The sequence below is a fragment of the Chenopodium album genome, chromosome 3 (assembly GCF_948465745.1).
Source record: "Chenopodium album chromosome 3, dcCheAlbu1.1, whole genome shotgun sequence".
Taxonomy (NCBI): domain Eukaryota; kingdom Viridiplantae; phylum Streptophyta; class Magnoliopsida; order Caryophyllales; family Amaranthaceae; genus Chenopodium; species Chenopodium album.
Genome location: NC_137836.1, coordinates 56,743,140 through 56,764,253, shown reverse-complemented (window position 1 = coordinate 56,764,253; position 21,114 = coordinate 56,743,140). Strand labels below are relative to the sequence as shown.

Sequence of the window (21,114 nt, the reverse complement as noted above, 5' to 3'; positions counted from 1 at the left end):
ACTCAGGTCTCTCCATGTATCTTATCTTTATCCACAAAGTAGATTATTCAATTATTGTAACATACAGAAAGTAATGCAGAGAATATAACTGCCTAGCCTAGTAGCCTCACATGTTGCAGCCAAAAAATACGGTAAGGGACATATGGTCGACCCTGTCATTGCTTTTCTTCAAGTAGAAGTGTAGAACACAGAACATTGGAGATGTAACCATGATAGATTCAAATATTGTTTAAAGAAATATAACAACTACTGCTAAAGATTACAGTAAAAAGGCATACAAATGGAAAGTCCTTAACTATATACCCGTTTTAAAGTTGTCATCGACCTTTAATCTTCAGGTAAAGAATTCCCTAAAGCAATGCCCTTGATTACATGCCGGCACTGAAACCTGCAAAATGACTATATTAAGGACATAGTTTTCATACACACTATACAGAAAACCCTACATATAAATAAAGGTTCTGCTTGAATTAAGTATGATGACAGATTCAGAGGCCAGAACAAGGAAAAGCAAGTAGCCATGACATTTTTGGCCATTAAGCATTTCAGCAAACAGAAGCATGAAATTATCTGCTGTCAACAAATTATTAGTGGCTATTGTTCGTAAAATACTTATGCAATAATATCAAAGGCAAACCATTTACGGCCAACTTCAATCTAAAAAAAAAGCTGCTATGTATATGAAGGTTCTACATTTGATCTCAACTATCAACACTATTAGAGGAGACTCCCAAAAATTGGGAATTAAGCGCACCAACTGTAAATTATTCTACCGTTCCGATACAGATAAAAGAGACTGCATGATGTATAGCTCTCAGTGGAAACACATCTATGTAATGACTAATGAGCAAGTAGAAGCCAATACTCTCATTTGAGTTCAAAGTCATAAATATTTGAAAAAAGTGAAACATAAAGCTATATTTCCAAACTTCTTTGAGAATTGGAAGACAGTCCTACCATGTTAAATCACTACATATATAATTTTTCTCATTGAAGTCAGTGATTGAGCCTGAGGCAAAAGAAGATGGTACTGATTCATGATGAGAGGTCTTGCATCTAAGCTGTAGCCTGAATGGTAAAATCTGCAGAAATAAAGCACGTGATATAATTTGCAGAAGTCAAGATGATAGTGCTAAGATTTAAATTAAGCGATCAATAACACAACAGATTTTTGTATTTATATTGGACCATATTATTTGACTGATATAGCCAGGTTACAGAATTTGCTGGATGGCATTTCAATAAAGGGGCACAACCTTCTTTGAGAATTGGAAGTCACGCTTTGGTAGAAAATGCAGAGGCATATTGAAGGAGGTTGGAGCCTTCACCAGGAGAAACAACTTAGTAGGACCTAAAAAACATTTAAGTAGAAGTAATGTTAGAACCATGTACACACTCAAGCAGATTGTTTTAAATCGGACAATGTACCTGTATAAGAGACCGATCCGACACCTTTAGAGATAAGTGCCCTTATGACCTGTCCAAAAGAATTTAAGCTCACTTAGTAGTCTCAAAGTTCAATGAAATTAATACGGCATAGGCTAAACAAACCTTTTTCGAAAGCATCTCTATTGTTCGATTTCTGGCCTTATCTTCAGAAGCTACGGGATCTATTCTTCCGTGAGGGAATACAATCTGATAAACATGTTGTGGTCGACGTGGGCTTGCTCCAAAAACAAAGAGTAAATCTTCAACACTGGGAAACTCACGGATCAAGAGCCAAAGAGCAGTCTGGAGACCAGATATTTTACTCATCAATTTCTCAGTTCTTCTAATCTCTAATTTGACATCTCTTTTCCTCCCAATGGCTTTTCTTCTAGATGAAGCATCAAGCTCACTTTGTGTAAGAAGTATCTCCTAACATAAAAGATCTTCAGATGATATAATTCAAGCTTATAAATATTTCAACTGCATCCCATAAAACATACCGACTCCTGGTATTCAGTTTGTAGAGCATCAAATTGAAGAATCATATCCTGCAACATGCTGCCAAAGAAAATCCGGATTATGGAAAGCATCATTGTAAAATGAGGAGAAGTAGTTAGCTTCAGTCATCTAGAAGATATGTTGCACTTTATGACAGAGACTATGAAATTTCCATTAAAATCAACCAAAATCCTCATTGCAATTCATAACATCTCATGGAAAACATAACATCAAGCTATACTTGGATCAATGGAAAGAAAATCATTCCTAAAGTAGGGGGAAAATAATTTTCTATGCTCCATTTTTCTTCACTGCATTTTCATTTTTTCTTTTGCCTCCAACTTTTTTAGCAAGACTTTTGCCAAGGATAATGAAGTTTAAATTAGATGTCTATTGACCCCTATTTTAATGAACCTTGCTAAACAAACTCTAAGTATTATTCAAGAAAGTTTAACAATTAAAGCCTATTATAGTACTAATGGCAGAATAAATCCATTAACTCCTAATCTCTTTGACTACAACAGTAAGGTCAGACATGAAGTTTAATCACTTCTAATAGAGCATCTTATGTGTCTTCAACTTTTGCAACTCAATTTAGTTACGCCATTCCTTCTAATTACTTGTAAGTACTCGATTCTACTAAACAAAAACAAATATGTCCACTCAAATACCAGGATTATTTGTTTCTAACACCTACCTCTGAACTCCCTTAGAAAAGTGTGTGATTTTTATTTTATTTTTAAACAGAAAAGTGTGTGTTTATTCATGCAAGTCTATGGTTCCTAAACACTGATCACATCATTAATAAATATTCCTACAACAGGATTGTGAGTTCATCATAGTGCAGACTATTTGGCTTTTACCAGTATTTATTGACTGATTTTTTTTCATTGGATGATTGCAATGTTGGGCCCAAGTCGCCCACCTTGACGGGTCACACTCACACTCCACTCCACTTTAGTATGATATTGTCCGCTTTGGGCTTAGCCCGCACGGATTTGTTTTTGGGCACCTTCCCAAAAGGCCTCATACTATTGGAGTGTGCTTCCACTTATAAGGAGTTGTTCACTTCCTTAATCTTTCCATGCGGGACTTGGGATGAACACCCCAATTAACCTCCCCTCAAACCAAGGACCACATAACTCATGGCCTCCTCTCCAGCGAAGAGCTATCACCACGGGACATGCCACCTAAGCTACAATATCAGCTAGACTTTTGACGCAAGGCACCACAATCGCGAGGTCACACATTTGAGGGAGTCGTCCCACACATAACGCCCGTATAGTCCCATCCAAACCGTCTGATACCACTTGTTAGGCCCGAGTCACCTACCTTGACGGGTCTCACGCACGCTCCAATAAACGTGGCCAAGGAAGAGGGAGAAAAGATCAAAACACCAATAATTTGAAAGGATTATGAATGTGCTAGCAAGTTTATGATTTAACGACAATTAACAATAATTGAAGAACGAAACCAAGTAAACAAAGAACAAGAAAGAATTTACCGTGGGAACCCGAGTGCCGGGAGAAAACCCACCAATCCACTATGAAGTAACTTAATGATGATGATTACAAGCTCTCGATACACCATGAAAGCTCACACCTCTCTTAATTCACTCTCTTAAACCCTAAGAAGATGAACTAATTTCAAGAGGCTTTTTCTCTCTCTTAAATCTAACATCATACCCTTTACAATGATAATACATGAGTATATACAGTGCTAGGATAAATAAAACAATCCTACGGTTTTAAATAAGCCACATCGCTTAAGTCACAAAACCGTTGAAAACAGGGCATACACGAGGTTCGACCGAACCTACCCCATGTTCGACCGAACCAAGGGTGGTTCGGTCAAACCTCCAGAGGTTCGTTCAAACCTTCGAGTCAGTAGCTTTTGCAAATGAAAATCTACAACAGGTTCGACCGAACCTTTCGGAAGTTCGGTCGAACTCCCGCACTGCTCATACAGGTTTTCGTAAAATGGCCATAACTTCCTCGATTCTTGACCAAATCAAGCTTATGACCAGTCATTGGAAAGATCTTGAGACGAGCTATCACCTCCAACTTGAATCATCTCAATATCATTTCTAGATCTTGAGATATGCCCATTTGAAGTCAGCTGCTACTTTTCATTGTTGCTTTGCACCAAGCAAACAATCCATAGCTTAACACCAAAGCTATGCACCCCCTTAGCCTCCTTGAACCGTTCTCCACACTTTTCAAGCCCAACAATCTCCCACCTGGAGATCGGTTCAAGTGTGAGAACAAACACACTACACATAATGAACACAACATCATCATCATCAATCTCCAAAGCACACCATCTTCCTAAACACCAAGGAAGCTAGGCATATCCTTTATACCAAGGACAAAACACCAACACACTCTCTTCCAACCAAGAGAGCACCATCACTTCCTCTCAATCGAGGAAGCAACAACCCACACTTCCTTTCTACCAAGGAAGCAAAACCGAGGTCTCATCCAACCCCGAATCAACATCACAAGCAATGGAATTTTTCTTTGTTCTCCGAGCACTCCTACCATGCTCCCACCCGAACTTGACACCATCCATGACAATACACGAGCTTTTGGCCTTTCCCTTTGTTTGTGGAGCATTCCGACCATGCTCCCACCCAAACACAACACCCTTAGCTTGCTTTTCATGCACAACACCCTTGTGCACATTCTTCACACACACACAATATCCTTGTGTGTCTTCTTCACATCACTCACAACTCCCATGTGAGCTCCCTTCTTTTGGCTTGTTTCAACAAACGACACCATCTTCAAAGAATCACATCCACCTTCGGCACCTACACATGTGTTCCTCGAGGTGTACAAGGAGCCATTCAATGTTCCATGAGCTTCAACAAGAGCTCTCTTGACAATCCTCCAAGATCCCCTCTCAAACACAACTTTGTAGCCGGCTTTGTCGAGTTTACTAACGGAAATCAAGCTTTTCTTCAACTTTGGGATGTACATGACATCCTTCAACTCCAACAAGCCACCATTCATGAGCTTCACACTCACATTTCCACTACCCATGACTTCAACACATTCACCATTTGCAAGGTGAACATCCTCAAGCTTTTCGAACTTGAAACTCCGAAACAACTCCTTACATGGAGTGGAATGAACCGAAGATCCGGAATCAAGAACCCAAGCATCCACAGAGCACTCCGTGCTTACACACAAAGCATCCGAATCATACTCCGTCATCGAGTTTGTGGATGCATCCTCATTAGGGCTGGCAAAACATGACCCGACCCGAAAACACGACCTGAACCCGACCTGAAAATAGCGGGTTAGGGTTGAGGTTTTCGACCCGAAAACTTAAATGGGTCGACACGAACCCGACCTGAAATTTAAATGGGTTAGGTTAAGGTTGAAAATCTCAACCCGAAAATGACCCACATAACCCGAAAAAAAGTTTAGACAATTATAAAAAAGCTTACATAAAACATTTAGCCCAGCCCAAAAATGAAATGAGCCCACCTAAATACCTAATAATAACAAAAACCCTAAACTACTCACTTTCTTTTCACTTTCATCAGTCGTTTCTCCTCCATTCTCTCTCTTCTCTATAGTATTCTATCTCTTCAATCCCTAAAATCCTCTCCAACCTTTTCCAAACCCTAAATTCCTCTTCCATCCTTGAATCTTTTCATCAATCTACGCTTCTTGCTAAATGTACGCCTTCTTCTCGGTCTCCTTCATAAATTCAAGGTATTTTTTGTTTTATTTATTTGTTTCTAATTAATACGTTTTAATCTTGCTAAAATAAATTATTTCATGCTAATTATGGTTGTTGATTTATGTTGAACTTTTATTCCGTTATTCGGCTGTAGATTTGTTGTTGCTATTTGTGTTAATTTTTGTTTTACATGTTTATATACGAATTTATTATGCTAATTTGTGGTAATTTGGTGTATTTATACGATTTTACATGTTTAACGCGGTTTAATTCTCTAAGAAAGTTGTTTTTTGTGAGAAGTTGTCTACTTGTTTGATAATTAATGATCTGCATGTTTGTGTTGATAATTACATCAGTTTTGGTGTTAAATAATGGTGGTGTTATATTCCACTCAAATATACTCAGAGAGGAGAAGATTCATTTCACTACAGAGGATGGGCAAAATAAAGAGGATTAAAGATTGTACTTAAAATCACTATAGTTTGAAATCCATTTTGTAATTCGTTAAGTAGACTTGGTTTGTAAATTGTAATCCATTAAATACTTTAGTTGGGCTATTTTGTTTGGGATTTAATAGTTATTTTGCTATAGAATTTAAAAATGCAATTGAATGAACACAACAATATAATGTTAATCAGGTTGGTTCGAATAAATTAAATTGATTTAAACCTAAAAAAAAAAACTTTTTGGGTCAAATCAGGTCATTTTCAGGTTGACCCGAACCCGAAAAAATCAGGTTCAGGTTGCGTTTTTCAACCCGAAAACTTAAATGGATCAGGTTCGGGTTGGGGGTCAGCTGACCCGAAAGTAGCTGACCCGAACACGAACCCGACCCGACCTGACTGTTTGACACCCCTAATCCTCATCCTCATCACTCCCTTGGCTCTTGCCTTTCCCCTTCTTCTTAATCTTGGGGCAACTTCTCTTCACATGCCCCTCACCGCCACATCCCCAACACAACACATTAGCATTCGATCTTCCCGACCCTCTACTCTTCGACCTCCCATGATGACTAGCACTCCCACATTGTTGTGTTCCCCATCCCCTACTCTCAAACGCATAAGCCTCATCGGATGACTCCCCGGATTCTCTTCTTCGAGTGCACTCACTCAAAATCAAATCCCTCACATCATCACTCTTTAGCTTCGTCTTCCCCGAAGAGTTGCTAATAGCGGCCACCACCGTTTCCCACGACGTAGGCAAGGAGGACAACAAAATCAATGCCTTCACCTCATCATCGAACTTAATCTCCACCGGAGACAATTGGCACAATATCGAATTGAACTCATTCATGTGTTCTGCGGCCGAGCTACCATCGTTCATCTTCAAATCAAACAACCGGCGCATCAAGTAAACCTTGTTCACCGCCGAGGGCTTTTCATACATACTTGATAGAGTTTTGATCAAACCCGCCTTTGTCTTCTCATCCTTGACATTGTAGGCAACATTCCTAGACAATGACAATCTCACTACTCCAAGTGCCTTGCGATCCAAGACCTTCCAATCCTCCTCCTTCATACCGGAGGGTTTCGTTTCTTCAAGAGGTTGATAAAGATCCCTTTGGTACAAATAATCCTCTATTTGCATCTTCCAAAACCCAAAATCTTTTCCATCAAACTTCTCAATCCTTACTTTCACGTCTTCCATTGTAAATCAATCCCAAAATTCAAGATTTCAAATTCTAATAACAAACAATTGAAATTCCAACAAACCACTCAAATTTTGAACACCACAACACCAAAAATTAAAACTTTAACACCAAAGAATAAAATTTTGGATTTTCAATCACAAACAACAAGCAATTCCACACAAACTAATCCAAAATACCACCAAATTAACCTTGGCTCTGATACCAATTGAAAGGATTACGAATGTGCTAGCAAGTTTATGATTTAACGACAATTAACAATAATCGAAGAACGAAACCAAGTAAACAAAGAACAAGAAAGAATTACCGTGGGAACCCGAGTGCCGGGAGAAAACCCACCAATCCACTATGAAGTAACTTGATGATGATGATTACAAGCTCTCAATACACCATGAAAGCTCACACCTCTCTTAATTCACTCTCTTAAACCCTAAGAAGATAAACTAATTTCAAGAGGCTTTTTCTCTCTCTTAAATCTAACATCATAACCTTTACAATGATAATACTTGAGTATATATAGTGCTAGGCTAAATAAAACAATCCTACGGTCTTAAATAAGCCACATCGCTTAAGTCACAAAACCGTAGAAAACAGGGCATACACGAGGTTCGACCGAACCTACCCCATGTTCGACCGAACCAAGGGTGGTTCGGTCAAACCTCCAGAGGTTCGTTCAAACCTTCGAGTCAGTAGCTTTTGCAAATGAAAATCTACAACAGGTTCGACCGAACCTTTCAGAAGTTCGGTCGAACTCCCGCACTGCTCATACAGGTTTTCGTAAAATGGCCATAACTTCCTCGATTCTTGACCAAATCGAGCATATGACCAGTTGTTGGAAAGATCTTGAGACGAGCTATCACCTCCAACTTGAATCATCTCAATATCACTTCTAGATCTTGAGATATGCCCATTTGAAGTCAACTGCTACTTTTCATTGTTGCTTTGCACCAAGCAAACAATCCATAGCTTAACACCAAAGCTATGCACCCCCTTAGCCTCCTTGAACCGTTCTCCACACATTTCAAGCCAAACATAATTTTTATAGAGGTGACGTGGCCAAAGAAGAGAGAGAAAAGATCAAAACACCAAAGGTCGAGGAAGAGGTAGAGGAACAAATAATTTCAAAGAAACTATAACAAAGCAAATATTCAATGTTACAATTGTGATAAATATGGTCAATTTGCATGGGAATGTTATTAAAAAAAGGTGCAGGGAGAAACAAATCTTATTGAAGATAAAGAAGATGTAAAAGATTCAACCATGCTATTAGCTCTCAAAATAGTGACAAAAGAGATGATACTTGCACATGGTATCTTGACAATGGAGCGAGTAATTATATGACAGGAAACAAAAAACAAATTTGTTGATCTAGATACAACTGTGACAGGGATTGTTACTTTTGGCAATGGCTCAAAAGTAAAGATTGAAGGGAAAGGTACAATGATGATGGAATTAAAGGATTCTAGTCACTAATTAATTCCATATATCTATTATATTCCTAACTTAAGAAGTAATATCTTAAGTGTGGGTCAACTCTTGGAGGTCAATGGATGTAAATAATAATAGAGGGACAAAAGTTTAGCTATGTGATGGATACTCTAAGCTTATAGACATAAGTCTCTATGACAAAGAACAGAATGTTGAAAGACGTGTGTTGAAGATCCATCTTGAAAGTGGCAAATGAAATTTGGTCACCTTAATTTTGAATGACTAAAGGAACTAGGTCACAAGAAAATGGTATAAGGATTACCTCATGTTAATCATCCAAATCAACTTTGTGAAGCATGTATGTCGGGCAAACATTCAAGGAAGCCCTTTCCAAAACAAACTAATTCAAGAGCTCCAAAGCCACTTGAGTTAGTGCATTTAGATTTATGTGGACCAATCAAACCCCCATCACTCGGTAACAATTCATACTTAATGCTTTTCATTGATGATTAAAGCCGGAAGACATGGCTTATTTCTTAAAATATAAATCTGAAGCTTTTGAAACTTTCAAGAAATTCAAAGCATTAATAGAGAAAGAAAGTTGTTATGAAATAAAAGAGTTTTTAATCTTGTTCAAATAAAACACCAACGAAATATAGAAGAATTTCTAATCTTTATGAAGTTACGGAAAGGATAGAAGATAATGCTTCGTTATTTTGCTTATTCACTTATATTAAACCGATGAGTTTCAATGAAGCAAAAGATCAAAGAGAATGGATTAAAGCAATGAATGAAGAGATGCATGCCATTGCGAAAAACAACACTTGGGAATTGACAACACTTCCAAAAGGAAAAAAGTCAAAGGGAGTTAAATGGGTTTTTAAAATCTAGAAGAATGCCAAAGGTGTTGTAGAAAGGTACAAAGCAAGGCTTGTTGCTAAATGATACAGGCTAAAACAAGGAATTGATAATGAGGAGGTATTTACCCCAGTTGCTCTACTAGAGACAATAAAGTTGTAGATTTCAATAGCAGCACAATTTCAATGGAAAATTCATCAAATGGATGTAAAATCTGCTTTTCTAAACAGATTTCTAAAGGAAGAGATCTACATTGAACAACCAAAGGTTATGTTGTCAAAGGACAAGAAAATAAAGTATTCTGATTGAAAAAGACTTTATATGGCTTGAAGCAAGCACCTTGAGAATGGAATAGTAGGATCGATAAATACTTGCAAGAAAATGGATTTTCAAAGTGCAGTCATGAGTATGCAGTATGCACCCTATGTTAAGAAGAGAAACAATGATGCGTTCTATGTTCGCATCTATGTAGATGATCTAATTTTCAGAGGAAGTAGTATTGAAATGTTTGAAGATTTTAAGAAAAGAATGGCACGCAGAATTTGAGATGACGGATATGGGACTCATGTCCTATTATTTGGGAATTAAAGTTATATAAAGTGATGATGGAATTTTCATCTCACAAGAAGCTTATAAAAAGGGATTATTAAAGAAATTCAACATGTTGAATGTTAATCCAGTGAACACACCAATGGAATGTGGTTTGAAATTGTCGAAGAATGATCTAAATGGAGAAAAGGTGAATACAACCTTGTTTAAAAATTTAGTAGGAAGTTTACGACACTTGACATGTACTAGCCAGACATGAAAAATCCATCTACTTCTCATCTGAAAGTGGCAGAGAGAATTCTCCGATACTTGAAAGGTACATTAGACCATGGATTGTTATACTCTACGTCAAAATATTTCAAGCTAATGGGATATTGTGATAGCGATTTTGCTGGAGACATAGATGATAAAAAAAAGCACGACAGGGTTCGTATATTTAATAGGTAACAATGTTGTTTCATGGAGCTAAAAGAAACAACCAATTGTTACACTGTCTACATGTGAATCAGAATACATTGCTACTACTTCAAGTGCATGTCATTCAATATGGCTAAGGAGATTATTGGAGAAACTCCAACTCTAACTGAGATTATGATCGATAACAAGTCAGAAAAATCCTGTCTTTCATAACCAAAGAAAACATATTGACACAAGATTCCATTTTATACGGTGGTGCATCGAACAGAAAGAAATTGAATTGAAGTTCGTAAAGTCTTTGGATCAAACTGCAAATATCTAAACTAAGCCATTGAAGTTTGATAAATATAGATAAATTAACTAAGTCTTTGGATTAAACTAAGTCTTTGGATCAAACTGCAGATATCTAAACTAAGTCTTTGGTTTTGTGAGGAAGTCAAGTTTAAGGGGCAATGTTAAAAATAGATTAATTAACTTGACATCAATATATTCAAGGAAATGAGAAAAACAAGCAAAGCTATTAAAATGTGAGAATGAGAGAAGTATTAGGAGTAACATTCATTTCTTAGCATACATCAATATTATATAAACGCAATGTGTAATTCATTTTGTACTAAGAAGAAAGAAGTTGAAAAGTAAGACAAACAATTATAAGAGGTATAAGAGTTATTATTTAATGCATTTGTTTTTCTTCTATATATTACTGTCTAAAATATATTTGTGTGTCCACCATGCTTCCAACACCTTCTTTACTTTACTTACTCTTTCAAACGAATTTTGAAGAGTATTCCATGCCTGTTTGGAGTTGGTTGCATTAGCAACTTTCTCAAATATAACATCATCCAATCCTTAATGAATGACTATAAGTGCATTTTTATCATTTTTCCTCTCGATTTCCAAAGCTTATGTATCTGTCTCATTTAATTTTGACTCATCTTCTAGTTGTATAAAACCTTTCTCAACAATCTCCCTGAGTTCTTGTGCGCTAAGAATAGTTTTCATTCGTAGAGAACACTTATCATAAATTTCTTTTGTGGGTTTTTGGTCTTGAAAAGCTACGACACATTTTTTTTTGTTGCCAATCTTGCCATGTCTTATATATAGCGTGGCTCTGGTACCACTTTGTTGAAAGCGTGGTGGACACACAAATATATTTCAGACAGTAATATAAAGAGGAAAAACAAATGCACTAAGGGCCTGGATTGGGAGAAATTGGGGGGGGGGGGGGGGGGGGGGGAGAACAGTTAATGAGGTAATAAGTATGGGCTTCCCCTTATGGGGTAAATTAGTTAGGCCCGTAAATTTTCCCCCCATAATGAGAGAAATGCATTACCCTAGCCCTCTTAGGGTAGTTATTTTGACAATTATTCCCCCAAGTCCAACTCATCATCATCCTCTTCCTATAACTCAACCACCATTCTTCTCTTTTTTTCCATAGCTAGATCTATCTTCCAAAGTTCCAAGTATACATGTCATCAAATTATTTTCTCAATTTTACTTTGACCTTCTATTTTATAGCAATTTGACTTTTTTTTTCTTTTTGATTTTATTGTTTGATTTCGAGGAAAAAAAAAAAGAAAACGAAATTAAAAGTAAATTTTTTTTAATAAAAAAAAAACCTGAAAATTGATTTAGATCTGTGGGATTTTTCTTTTGAAAGCAAGTTAATTGTACAATTTGTAATGAAATTGGATTGATTCTCATATTGTATTTGTGCATGTGGAATTTTTGGTTTTTTAGATAATAAATAAAAAAAAAAAAAGAAAAAGATAATGTTTAATTATTTTAATTAATTTGATAGTCATCAAAATTGTTGAGTATTTCTTTGTTTAAAAAAAAAAATGCTGAATTTTCAAAATTATTATGCGGATGTAAAACAAAAAAAAAATAAGAATAAAAAAATTGCTGAACAAGGTGAATTGACCTGGGACCATTACCTTCATACCAAACCAGTAAATATATTAGCCTTGAAAAAAAGTGTCCCCCTAAATTAGTCCCGTGTAATTATTTTTCTAATAAAATCTACCCCCTCAATTAATAACCTTCGCTACCCCTAAATAATACTTTTTTACTTGACATGTTTCTTTTATCACGCTTGCCAATGCCAAAATTTAACGATCAATAACTTTAATTCTCGATAAGTAAAAATTATAAAAGTTATATATTATTATAGTACTTGTTGAGATGAATTTAAAAAATCTTACATGAATATGTTTTTCTTTAATTATTATTCACAAAACACGGTCAAAGGAGGAGTGGTGAATGGAAAGCGGGTCAAGTAAAAAAGAACGGAGGAAGTAACTCTTACATCTCTTATAAATTGTGTGTTTTACTTTTCAACTTTTTTATTCTTAGTACAAAATGAATTACATATTGAGTTTACATAATATTGGTGTATGCTAAAAAATGAATGTTACTCTTAATACTTCTCTCATTCTCACATTTTAATAGCTTTGTGTGTTTTTCTCATTTCGATGAATATATTGTTGTCAAGTTTATTTATCTATTTTTAACATATTGAAGATCCGTGCGTCTTCAATATTTTAATAGCTTTGCTTGCTCTAATTGGTTTATATTATTTTCTTGATTTCTTTACAAAAAAAAAAAAAAAAAAAAAAAAAAAAAAAAAAAAAGTGTTAAATATGATTATTATTTACCTTTCTGTTGACAAAATAGGATGGAAGAAGGTAGAATTTTAAGAAGATACAGAAAATTTAGGATGGAAAAAAATTTAGAATATTAAAGAGTAAAAAGAAAAGTGCATTGTTCATTCCTTTTGTAGCCATTCTATATTTAGTGCCTTAGGAATTATAAAAGGCTTAGGATGCATGTATTATAATTCAATCATTTTATTCACGTCAAAAAGTTATTAACATTAAGAAAGTTTATTTTCTTATATTAATTATTTCCTTCATAGCGGTTAATGTCTATCCCAAAATATTATTTATTGTTGTGAGGTATCGATTTCATATTATCTTGTAAAAGCCACATTTCAGCTGTAACAGCTCTAACAATTGGTATCAGAGCCGACATCAAAATCTTAAATGGTAAAATTTTTTATTTTTGAAATTAAATATAATGGCATCTACTAGTGGAACGATTAAAGTTGGGAAACATGAAATCGAAAAATTCAATGGTAAAAACGATTTTTCCTATTGGAGGATGCAAATGAAAAATTTGTTTGTATCATAAAAGTTACATAAGGCATTGGCAGGAAAAGAACAAAAACCCAAGGACATGAAAATTGAGGATTGGAAAGAGTTAGATCGTAAAGCACGAGCGGTCATAATCTTATGTCTTAAGAGGGACGTTGCATTCTTGGTAAATGAAGAAGCAACAGCCGCTGGTGTGTGGACAACGTTAGAGACTGATTTCATGATAAAAACTCTAACATATAAAATCTACTTAAAATTCAAATTGTATGCATGCAAGATGGAAGAAGGCACCTCAATCCGGAAGTATATTAATAAGTTTGATAGGATTATATCATATTTGAAGGATATTGATGTGAAGGTAGATGAGGAAGACCAAGCATTCATGTTATTGCTTTCAATACCGAAATCCTATGAAAATCTGGTTCAAACATTGATGCTTGTGTGTGTTACTCTAATCATGGATGAGACTAGCACATCGCTTTTAACGGATGACCTTCAAAAGGTTGCTACAAGCAAAATAATGTCTAGTAAATGGAAGTGAACACAATGAACAAGCTCACGGAGGAAGGACTAATGAAAGAGGACGAGGCAAGGGAAGAAAGTTTAGATCAAAATCTAGACCTCTTGCGGAAAGACCATGTTTCAAACGTGGTGAACTTGGTCATTTTAAAGCTAATTACACAAATACGAGGGTAATATTTAAGGACAACAACGACAACTCTAGAAGAAAACAACATGAAAAACAAGAAGTTAGTTTTGTCTCAAATGACGAGGATGATTATTGTTACTCACTTTCAGAACAATGCAATGAGATATCCGGTAAATGGATGCTTGATTTAGGTGCATCACACCATATATGCCCAAATAGGAAGTGGTTTACAACTTACTAGAGTTTGGATGGTGGTGCTGTTTTAGTGGGAAACAGTCATGCTGGTAAGATTTTCGGTTTAGGTACTATCCGAGTCCACATACATGATAGAACAATAATAACCTTAAAGGATGTAAGACATATCCCACATTTGCAGAAAAACCTTATTTCTCTTAGGTTATAAGAGAAAAATGGTTGCAAAATAGTATTGGAGAATGGAGTTTTAAAAATTGTTCGTGGTTCCTTGGTAGTGATGATCACGATAATCTTTATCTATGTCAAAAGCCGAGTATATGGCTATGGCAGAAGGAGTTAAGGAAGCAGTGTGGTTGCGGGGACTTGTAATTTGGGTTTGAAGCAGGATAGTGTGAATCTAAACTGTGACGGTCAAAGTGCTATTCACTTGGCTAAGAACCAGGTTTATCATGCTCTTACCAAACATAAAAAAAAAGCTTATATTATTTAAAAGAAATTAAGAAAATAATGTATGGTTTTTATTATCTACAAAAAAAATAAAAATAAAAAAAAATAAAAAAGCATTTACCAGCAAAATAAACTAACAACAAATTCCTCTTTTCAACGGTAGCAGTTACGAACATTGGAGTATTCAAATGAAGACTGCCTTACATGCATTTGGCATTTGGAAAGTTGTTGAAACTGACCGGCAAAACAGGAGAAATTGATTGGCAAAAGAAAGATGTGGAAGCACTAGCCAAAATTCATCTTGCTACCACAAACTTGGTATTTCCTCGAATAATGAATGCTACCTCAGAAAAAACAAGCATGGGATACCTTGAAAAATGAGTTTCAAGGAATAGAGAAAATGAAGTTGTCAAACTACAATCGCTTCAGCTTAAGTTTGATCATTAAAAAATTTGGGAAAAGATGAAAGTATAAAAGGTTATTCTTCTAGGATGATAGAGCTCGTTAATCAATTAAAAGCCATAGTTAATCAACGAGTGGTGCAAAAAATGTTACTAACCTTGTCAAAAAGGTACAATACAGTCATTCAAATAACTTTCTTAATTATTTAGATTTGATGATTTCTTTGATAATTTGATGGCTGCAGACGAAGGAAAGGTAAGACTCGGAAAATTTGGTGGAAGATGCAAATTGAAGATTATTTACACCCAAAACGCTTTATGAACCTCTCTCGAATAAAAAGCCAAAGGGTATAAAAAGATGAAGATTGGAATCTTCTAGATAGACAAGCCCTTGGAGTTATTCGACTAACGTTATCACGCAATGTTGCTTTTGATATAGCAAATGAAACGACCACGGCAAGTCTGATGAAAGCTCTCTCTAGTATGTACGAGAAACAATCGACTTCTAATAAAATCCATAATGAAGCGAATATTCAATTTAAGGATGATAGACGGCCGGTCGGTAGCTCTAACATCTTAATGAACTCAATTCAATCATAACCCAATTGAGTTCATTCAAAATTGATTTTGACAATGAAGTTCGAGCATTGATACTTTTGCTGGTCGGTAGCTCATCAGGAAGCGATAAGTTGAAATTTGACGATGCTCGTGACCTGATTCGGAGAGAGTCAGGTGAATCATCAATCTCTTCTGTTTTACACACAGGTAGGAGAAGAAATTCAACCAAAAAAACAAACGTGGAAGATCAAGCTATCGAGGTGAATCCAGAGATAGGAGATCAAAATCAAGGACTCCCAATAATTCCCAGAACTCGAAGTATATTGAGTGTTGGAATTGTGGGAAGACAGGGCATTATAAAAATCAATGCAAGAGTGCACCGAAAAACCAAGAAGTAAAGGCAGAGGCAAATGTTACTTCTACCGTAGAAGGAGATGACGCATTGATATGCTCTTTAGAGAGTAAGGAAGAATCTTGGGTGTTAAATTCTAGAGCATCATTCCACGCTACTTCAAAGAAAGAATTCTTTGAGAAGTTCGTGGAAACCTTAGAAAAGTATACCTTGGAGATGACCAACCTTGTGATATTATTGGTAAAGGTGTAGTGAAGATTAAGTTAAATGGGTCAGTTTGGAGCTGAGACTTAATGATTTCAATTGGCAGTTGGACGTTGAAGGCTACACTACAAATTTCCAAGATTATAATTGGAAGATTTTAAAGGGAGCAATGACAATTGCTCATGGTAAAAAGAGTGGTGCTCTTTACATGACATCAGGGGCATGTTGTTCAATTTTAGTTGTAGTAGAAAATGAAGATTCCAAATTGTGGCACCAAAAACTTGGCCACATGAGTGAGAAAGGGATGAAGCTAATGAATGCTAAAAGGAAATTCCCCAATCTTGAATCTATTGAGATGGACATGTGTGATGAATGCATAGTTGGAAAGCAGAATAGGGTAAGCTTTCAAACTAGTGGTAAACCCCAAAGAAGGAAAACTTAGAGCTTGTTCACTTCGATGTTTGGGGACCAACAACTACTTCATCTATCGATAGAAAACACTATTTTGTCACTTTCATTGATGATCACTCCCGGAAAGTATGGGTTTACTCAGTATTTGAAAAAGCGTTGAGGCGCAAGGCAATAGGGGGTAAGCGCTTTTTTTGGCCTCGGCGAGGCGTTTTCAATAAGGCGCCCGAGGCATGAATAACAAACAAGAAAATTTTGCTGCATGAAGTAAGGTGTGAAGACAAATTAAAATTAGCCTTCAAGTGGGAGATTGTTAAGATCACCACAATTTAAAAAAGGAAAACAAATATAAGCATTGAATTTCTTAGCAATACGTGAATGATTTCCTAAAAAAAGTGAAGGAGAAAATAGCTTTCTAAATTTAAGAAGTCATATTTAGAAATAATGGATCTATATAAAACTTAAGTTATCATTAGTTATATTCATCCCAAAAATAATAGAAAACATAAAGCAGAGAGAGAAGTTTTAAGAGAATTTTTAGAGAAAATTCTTGAGTGTAATTGGGGTGCATATGGTTGTGAGTTATAAGTGTAGTGAACACTTGTGTATTATTTATCTTTTGCAATAAAAGTTTTGCAGCATAATTAGAGATACAAATATTTGCTCATTTATTCGTATTATTCATATATTATTTTTATTTCCACTAATCTGTTTCTAAAGGAAATTTGCATAATATTTTGGAAAAATTGCCCCCATTAATCTGAACTTTGTCTCGTCCGCCCAAATTAATACATACTTTCGATTATTATCTATCACTCCCAACTTTAGGGGGTATTAATTTCTATTGCACCTAAATGACTTGCAACCGGTTAATCAGGTAAACATTGTTGACTTTTGATTAGTTGCACACGTGTCGCATCATGATAGGTTAAAAAAAAAACAAATTAAAATAAAAAATAAAACCACGCACAGCCACTTCCACCACCACCACCACCCTCAATCACGCCGAAATCCTAACCCTATCCCTCAATTTAACCAGTAGGCGGTTGACCAACCTCTGACTTCCACTAAAAACCACCAACCTTCCTCCACCACCACTCCCAGACCGTGGAAACAACCAGCACAACCGTTTTCATGGCTAATTATCAGAGAAGAGGGTGTCGTTTTAGTGGCTAATTGACAGGGAAGGGGGTGAAATTGAGGGTGAGGGAAGGGAAAGGGATGGGTTTCAAGGGCGAGGGAGGGATAGGCGCCGGTTTCCGCCAACGGGGGAGGGGTTTTCGGGGGTGGGGGGAGGGAAGGGGTGGGTTTCGAGGGAGGGGGAAGGCTGGGCGGTGGAATCTGGCAGCAGGGGAGAGGTTTTCGAAGATGGGGCTGATTTTCTAGCGGGGTGGGGGTGGGGGTGGCGGTGTGGTGGCAGCTAGGCATGGGTGGTTTGTGGGTTTCTTTTTTTTTTGTTTTTTTTTTTTTAAAAAAAAAATAAAGCCAATCATACGCTGACACATATTTAGGTAACCTGCTATATCTGGTTCGATGACCTGTTGGGTGCAATAAAAATTAATACCCCCTAAAGTTGGGAGCGATAGATAATAATCGAAAGTATGGATTAATTTGGACGGACGAGGCAAAGTACAGATTAATGGGAGCAATTTTTCCTAATATTTTCCTACCATGCAATTTCCCATTTCATTAGTGATAAATACGAAGTAGGTAATACTAGCAAATCTGCTAGCAATGATGAATTTTTAAATTAAATGAATTTTAAGAAGCATTTATATTGTGCTTCATATTGCAACTAGCAATAATCTTCTTAATCACATTTACCAATGATTTTTGCAATTAAAGCATAATCGCAACAAGACAAACAGTAAAAGATCAACCATAGCAATACATAGATCTGATTTTATCTCAAGTTTATAAATTCATCATGAACAATGTAAAATATTAATCCCTAATTAATTACTTTTAGAAATTTATTCACAAAATCGACATAATTGATTGAAAAAAGTTCATTTTTTTCCGGAAATTAATTAGATAATTGATGCTAAATTTCACAAATTACACAATAAAGAGCTGGAAATTGGAATTTTCAAATGATCAATTGGCTTAATTTAAAATATACGAGGGATTCAAGAGAGAGAGCATACGAGGGAATTTGCTGGTGCATATAGAGCAAGAAACCTAAGACGTCATAGACGACATGGAAGATGAGAGCGCCATTAATGGAGGTGGAAGGGACCTCGATTTCTGTGTCCTCCGCCATTGTTGTTGCCTCTGGTTTTCTCTCTCTTCGGCTCATTATTCCGAATTTCCGAGAAAGAGAACTCGCTTCGTACTCGGAGTAAGAGAGAGAAGGAGTTTTTAAAAAAATGATTTGGAGCGGGAAGATAAAAGGAGGAAGTAATTGAGTCTGGAATCCGGTTTGGATTGTGTCATTTTCACAAACTACATAAGTGCTCTTTAAGTATTATCCACTACCATGGTATGGGTAATACTACCCAATATCACAATTTTTTTTTTTTTTCCTTTTTTTTTCCCTTTCCTCTTCATCTTCTTCCTTCCTTAAATCCTTTTCCCCACCTCCATGGATAGCTCCCATTGCCGGCCAAACCTCCGCCCACCGCACTTTCACCTTCGACAACAAGAAGCCCAACCCACCGGCTACTACCTTGGTCGAAATCTAAAAACATGCAACTACCTCCATTAAAAATCACCGGAAACCACCCAAAAAAAATAACCCAAAAGCAAGAGACACATACTTATGGCTCTAGCCATTAAAAACGGTGAGTTCTATGCTGGAAATCGCTGAGTTCGGTCGAAATTGACGCCGATAGTTTTTTGTCGGTGCTTAGTTATTATGAATTTCTATACTGTTATTATTGGTTTGTATACTGTTATTCTTGATTTTTATACTGTTATTCATAATTTATATACTGTTATTGAGAGGAGAGAGACTGCATTTTTACAACATAGGTAAATTTTACGTGAAATTACATTTTTGCCCCTGAACGAGCCCATACCTGGTAGTGGTCTATCACTACTCCACAAGTGCTCCCTAAACTTTGCACAAAGTTGCAAATCACTCGCAAAGTTTCAAAAGTTACAAATTACGTTGTTAAAAAAAAAAAAAGATGCAAATCACTCACTCACCTGAGTTTAGACCTTTAATAACAGGTAAAATGCTAGAACTCCCTAAACTTTCTGACAACTCCCTAAACTTTCTGACTTTATTGCAGGAACTCCCTAAACTATTTTTAGAAATCTGTTTCATTTGGTTCCAAAAAACTAGTCGTTACATAATAATGTTTGATCAAAAACAAAATGCAACAGCTCTATATATACTCCATTGCATCCATTATTTCTTCACATCAAATCTGCAACAAAATTCACCAAAAAAAATAAGGCTCTCAAAAAAAAATTTGGAGTTAGGAGGTGTCACTGTGGTTTGTTAGTGTCAAAGAGTAGGACTTGGACTAAAGACAATCCTGGCAGAAGGTTTTATGCATGCCCTGAATATGATGCTGCAATTGAAAGGAGGGGCTGCAAGTTTTTTAGATGGGTTGATGCTGAAGATCCCACAACATGGTAGACTGATGTGATTTTGGGGTTGGTGGAGGAGAAATAGGAGCTGAAAAGTGAGGTTATGAGTGTTAGGCATGACCTGAAGCAAGCTAACAAGAAGTTAAAGAAGGTTGAAGGTGAATATGTGTTGCTTAAGATTAAAAGGGAAGCATGGTTTAATTTGGGCTTTAATTGTGAGATGTGGAAGTTTATGTTGGTTCTTTTTTGTATTTTTAGTTTGGTTTGTATTTAACTGATAATATAAGTTAGAGAAAGGGATTGTACCTCAGCTGCTACTGTTTGTGATGCCTCCTTTCCTTTGCCATGTGTCTGTTGAATGAAAATTGAAATTAATGAAATCAATATTATGGTTTTTAAATTGTGTGTTTGCAATTGGTAACTAAAAATTAATACATGTAATGCCTGACTTAATATTGTGTTCTGACTTTGTGAAGGTGGCTTGACAATGGGTACTCATCTTGGCTGACAGAGTACACTGTTTGTTCACACCCCCATTGTCTCTGTAGTAAGCTCTCTGAACAGGCTGCAAATCATTATAATAGTGACATTAGATATAAAGTGTAGGATAATATTCCTTTATATTTGATTAGAGTGAAATAACTTACTGTTGCAATTCTTTGATAGCCATTAGGGTAGGTATATAA

The 21,114-nt window shown here is 36.1% G+C and overlaps 1 protein-coding gene across 1 annotated transcript; it reads right to left on the bottom strand.

Annotated features, from left to right (window-relative positions):
• Positions 1–16: 16 nt before the first annotated feature.
• On the bottom strand, positions 17–19,318 carry LOC145614136 (uncharacterized). Its single transcript, XM_081669138.1, has 7 exons — positions 19,036–19,318; positions 1,929–1,986; positions 1,552–1,857; positions 1,429–1,477; positions 1,257–1,351; positions 958–1,082; positions 17–388 (listed from the first exon to the last, which is right to left on the bottom strand). The coding sequence occupies exons 1-7, from the start codon at positions 19,185–19,187 to the stop codon at positions 328–330; spliced, it is 846 nt and encodes a 281-aa protein (XP_081525264.1). The 5' UTR covers positions 19,188–19,318; the 3' UTR covers positions 17–327.
• Between the last annotated feature and the right edge of the window lie 1,796 nt (positions 19,319–21,114).

Excerpts from the sequence above, each read along its gene's own strand:
- LOC145614136 (XM_081669138.1), bottom strand. The coding sequence starts at position 19,187 with ATGAGCCGAAGAGAGAGAAAACCAGAGGCAACAACAATGGCGGAGGAC. Across the intron at positions 1,478-1,551 it reads TAGAGATGCTTTCGAAAAAG|GTCATAAGGGCACTTATCTC; the intron begins GTTTGTTTAGCC and ends TCTTTTGGACAG. Across the intron at positions 1,083-1,256 it reads ACTTCCAATTCTCAAAGAAG|ATTTTACCATTCAGGCTACA; the intron begins GTTGTGCCCCTT and ends TTATTTCTGCAG.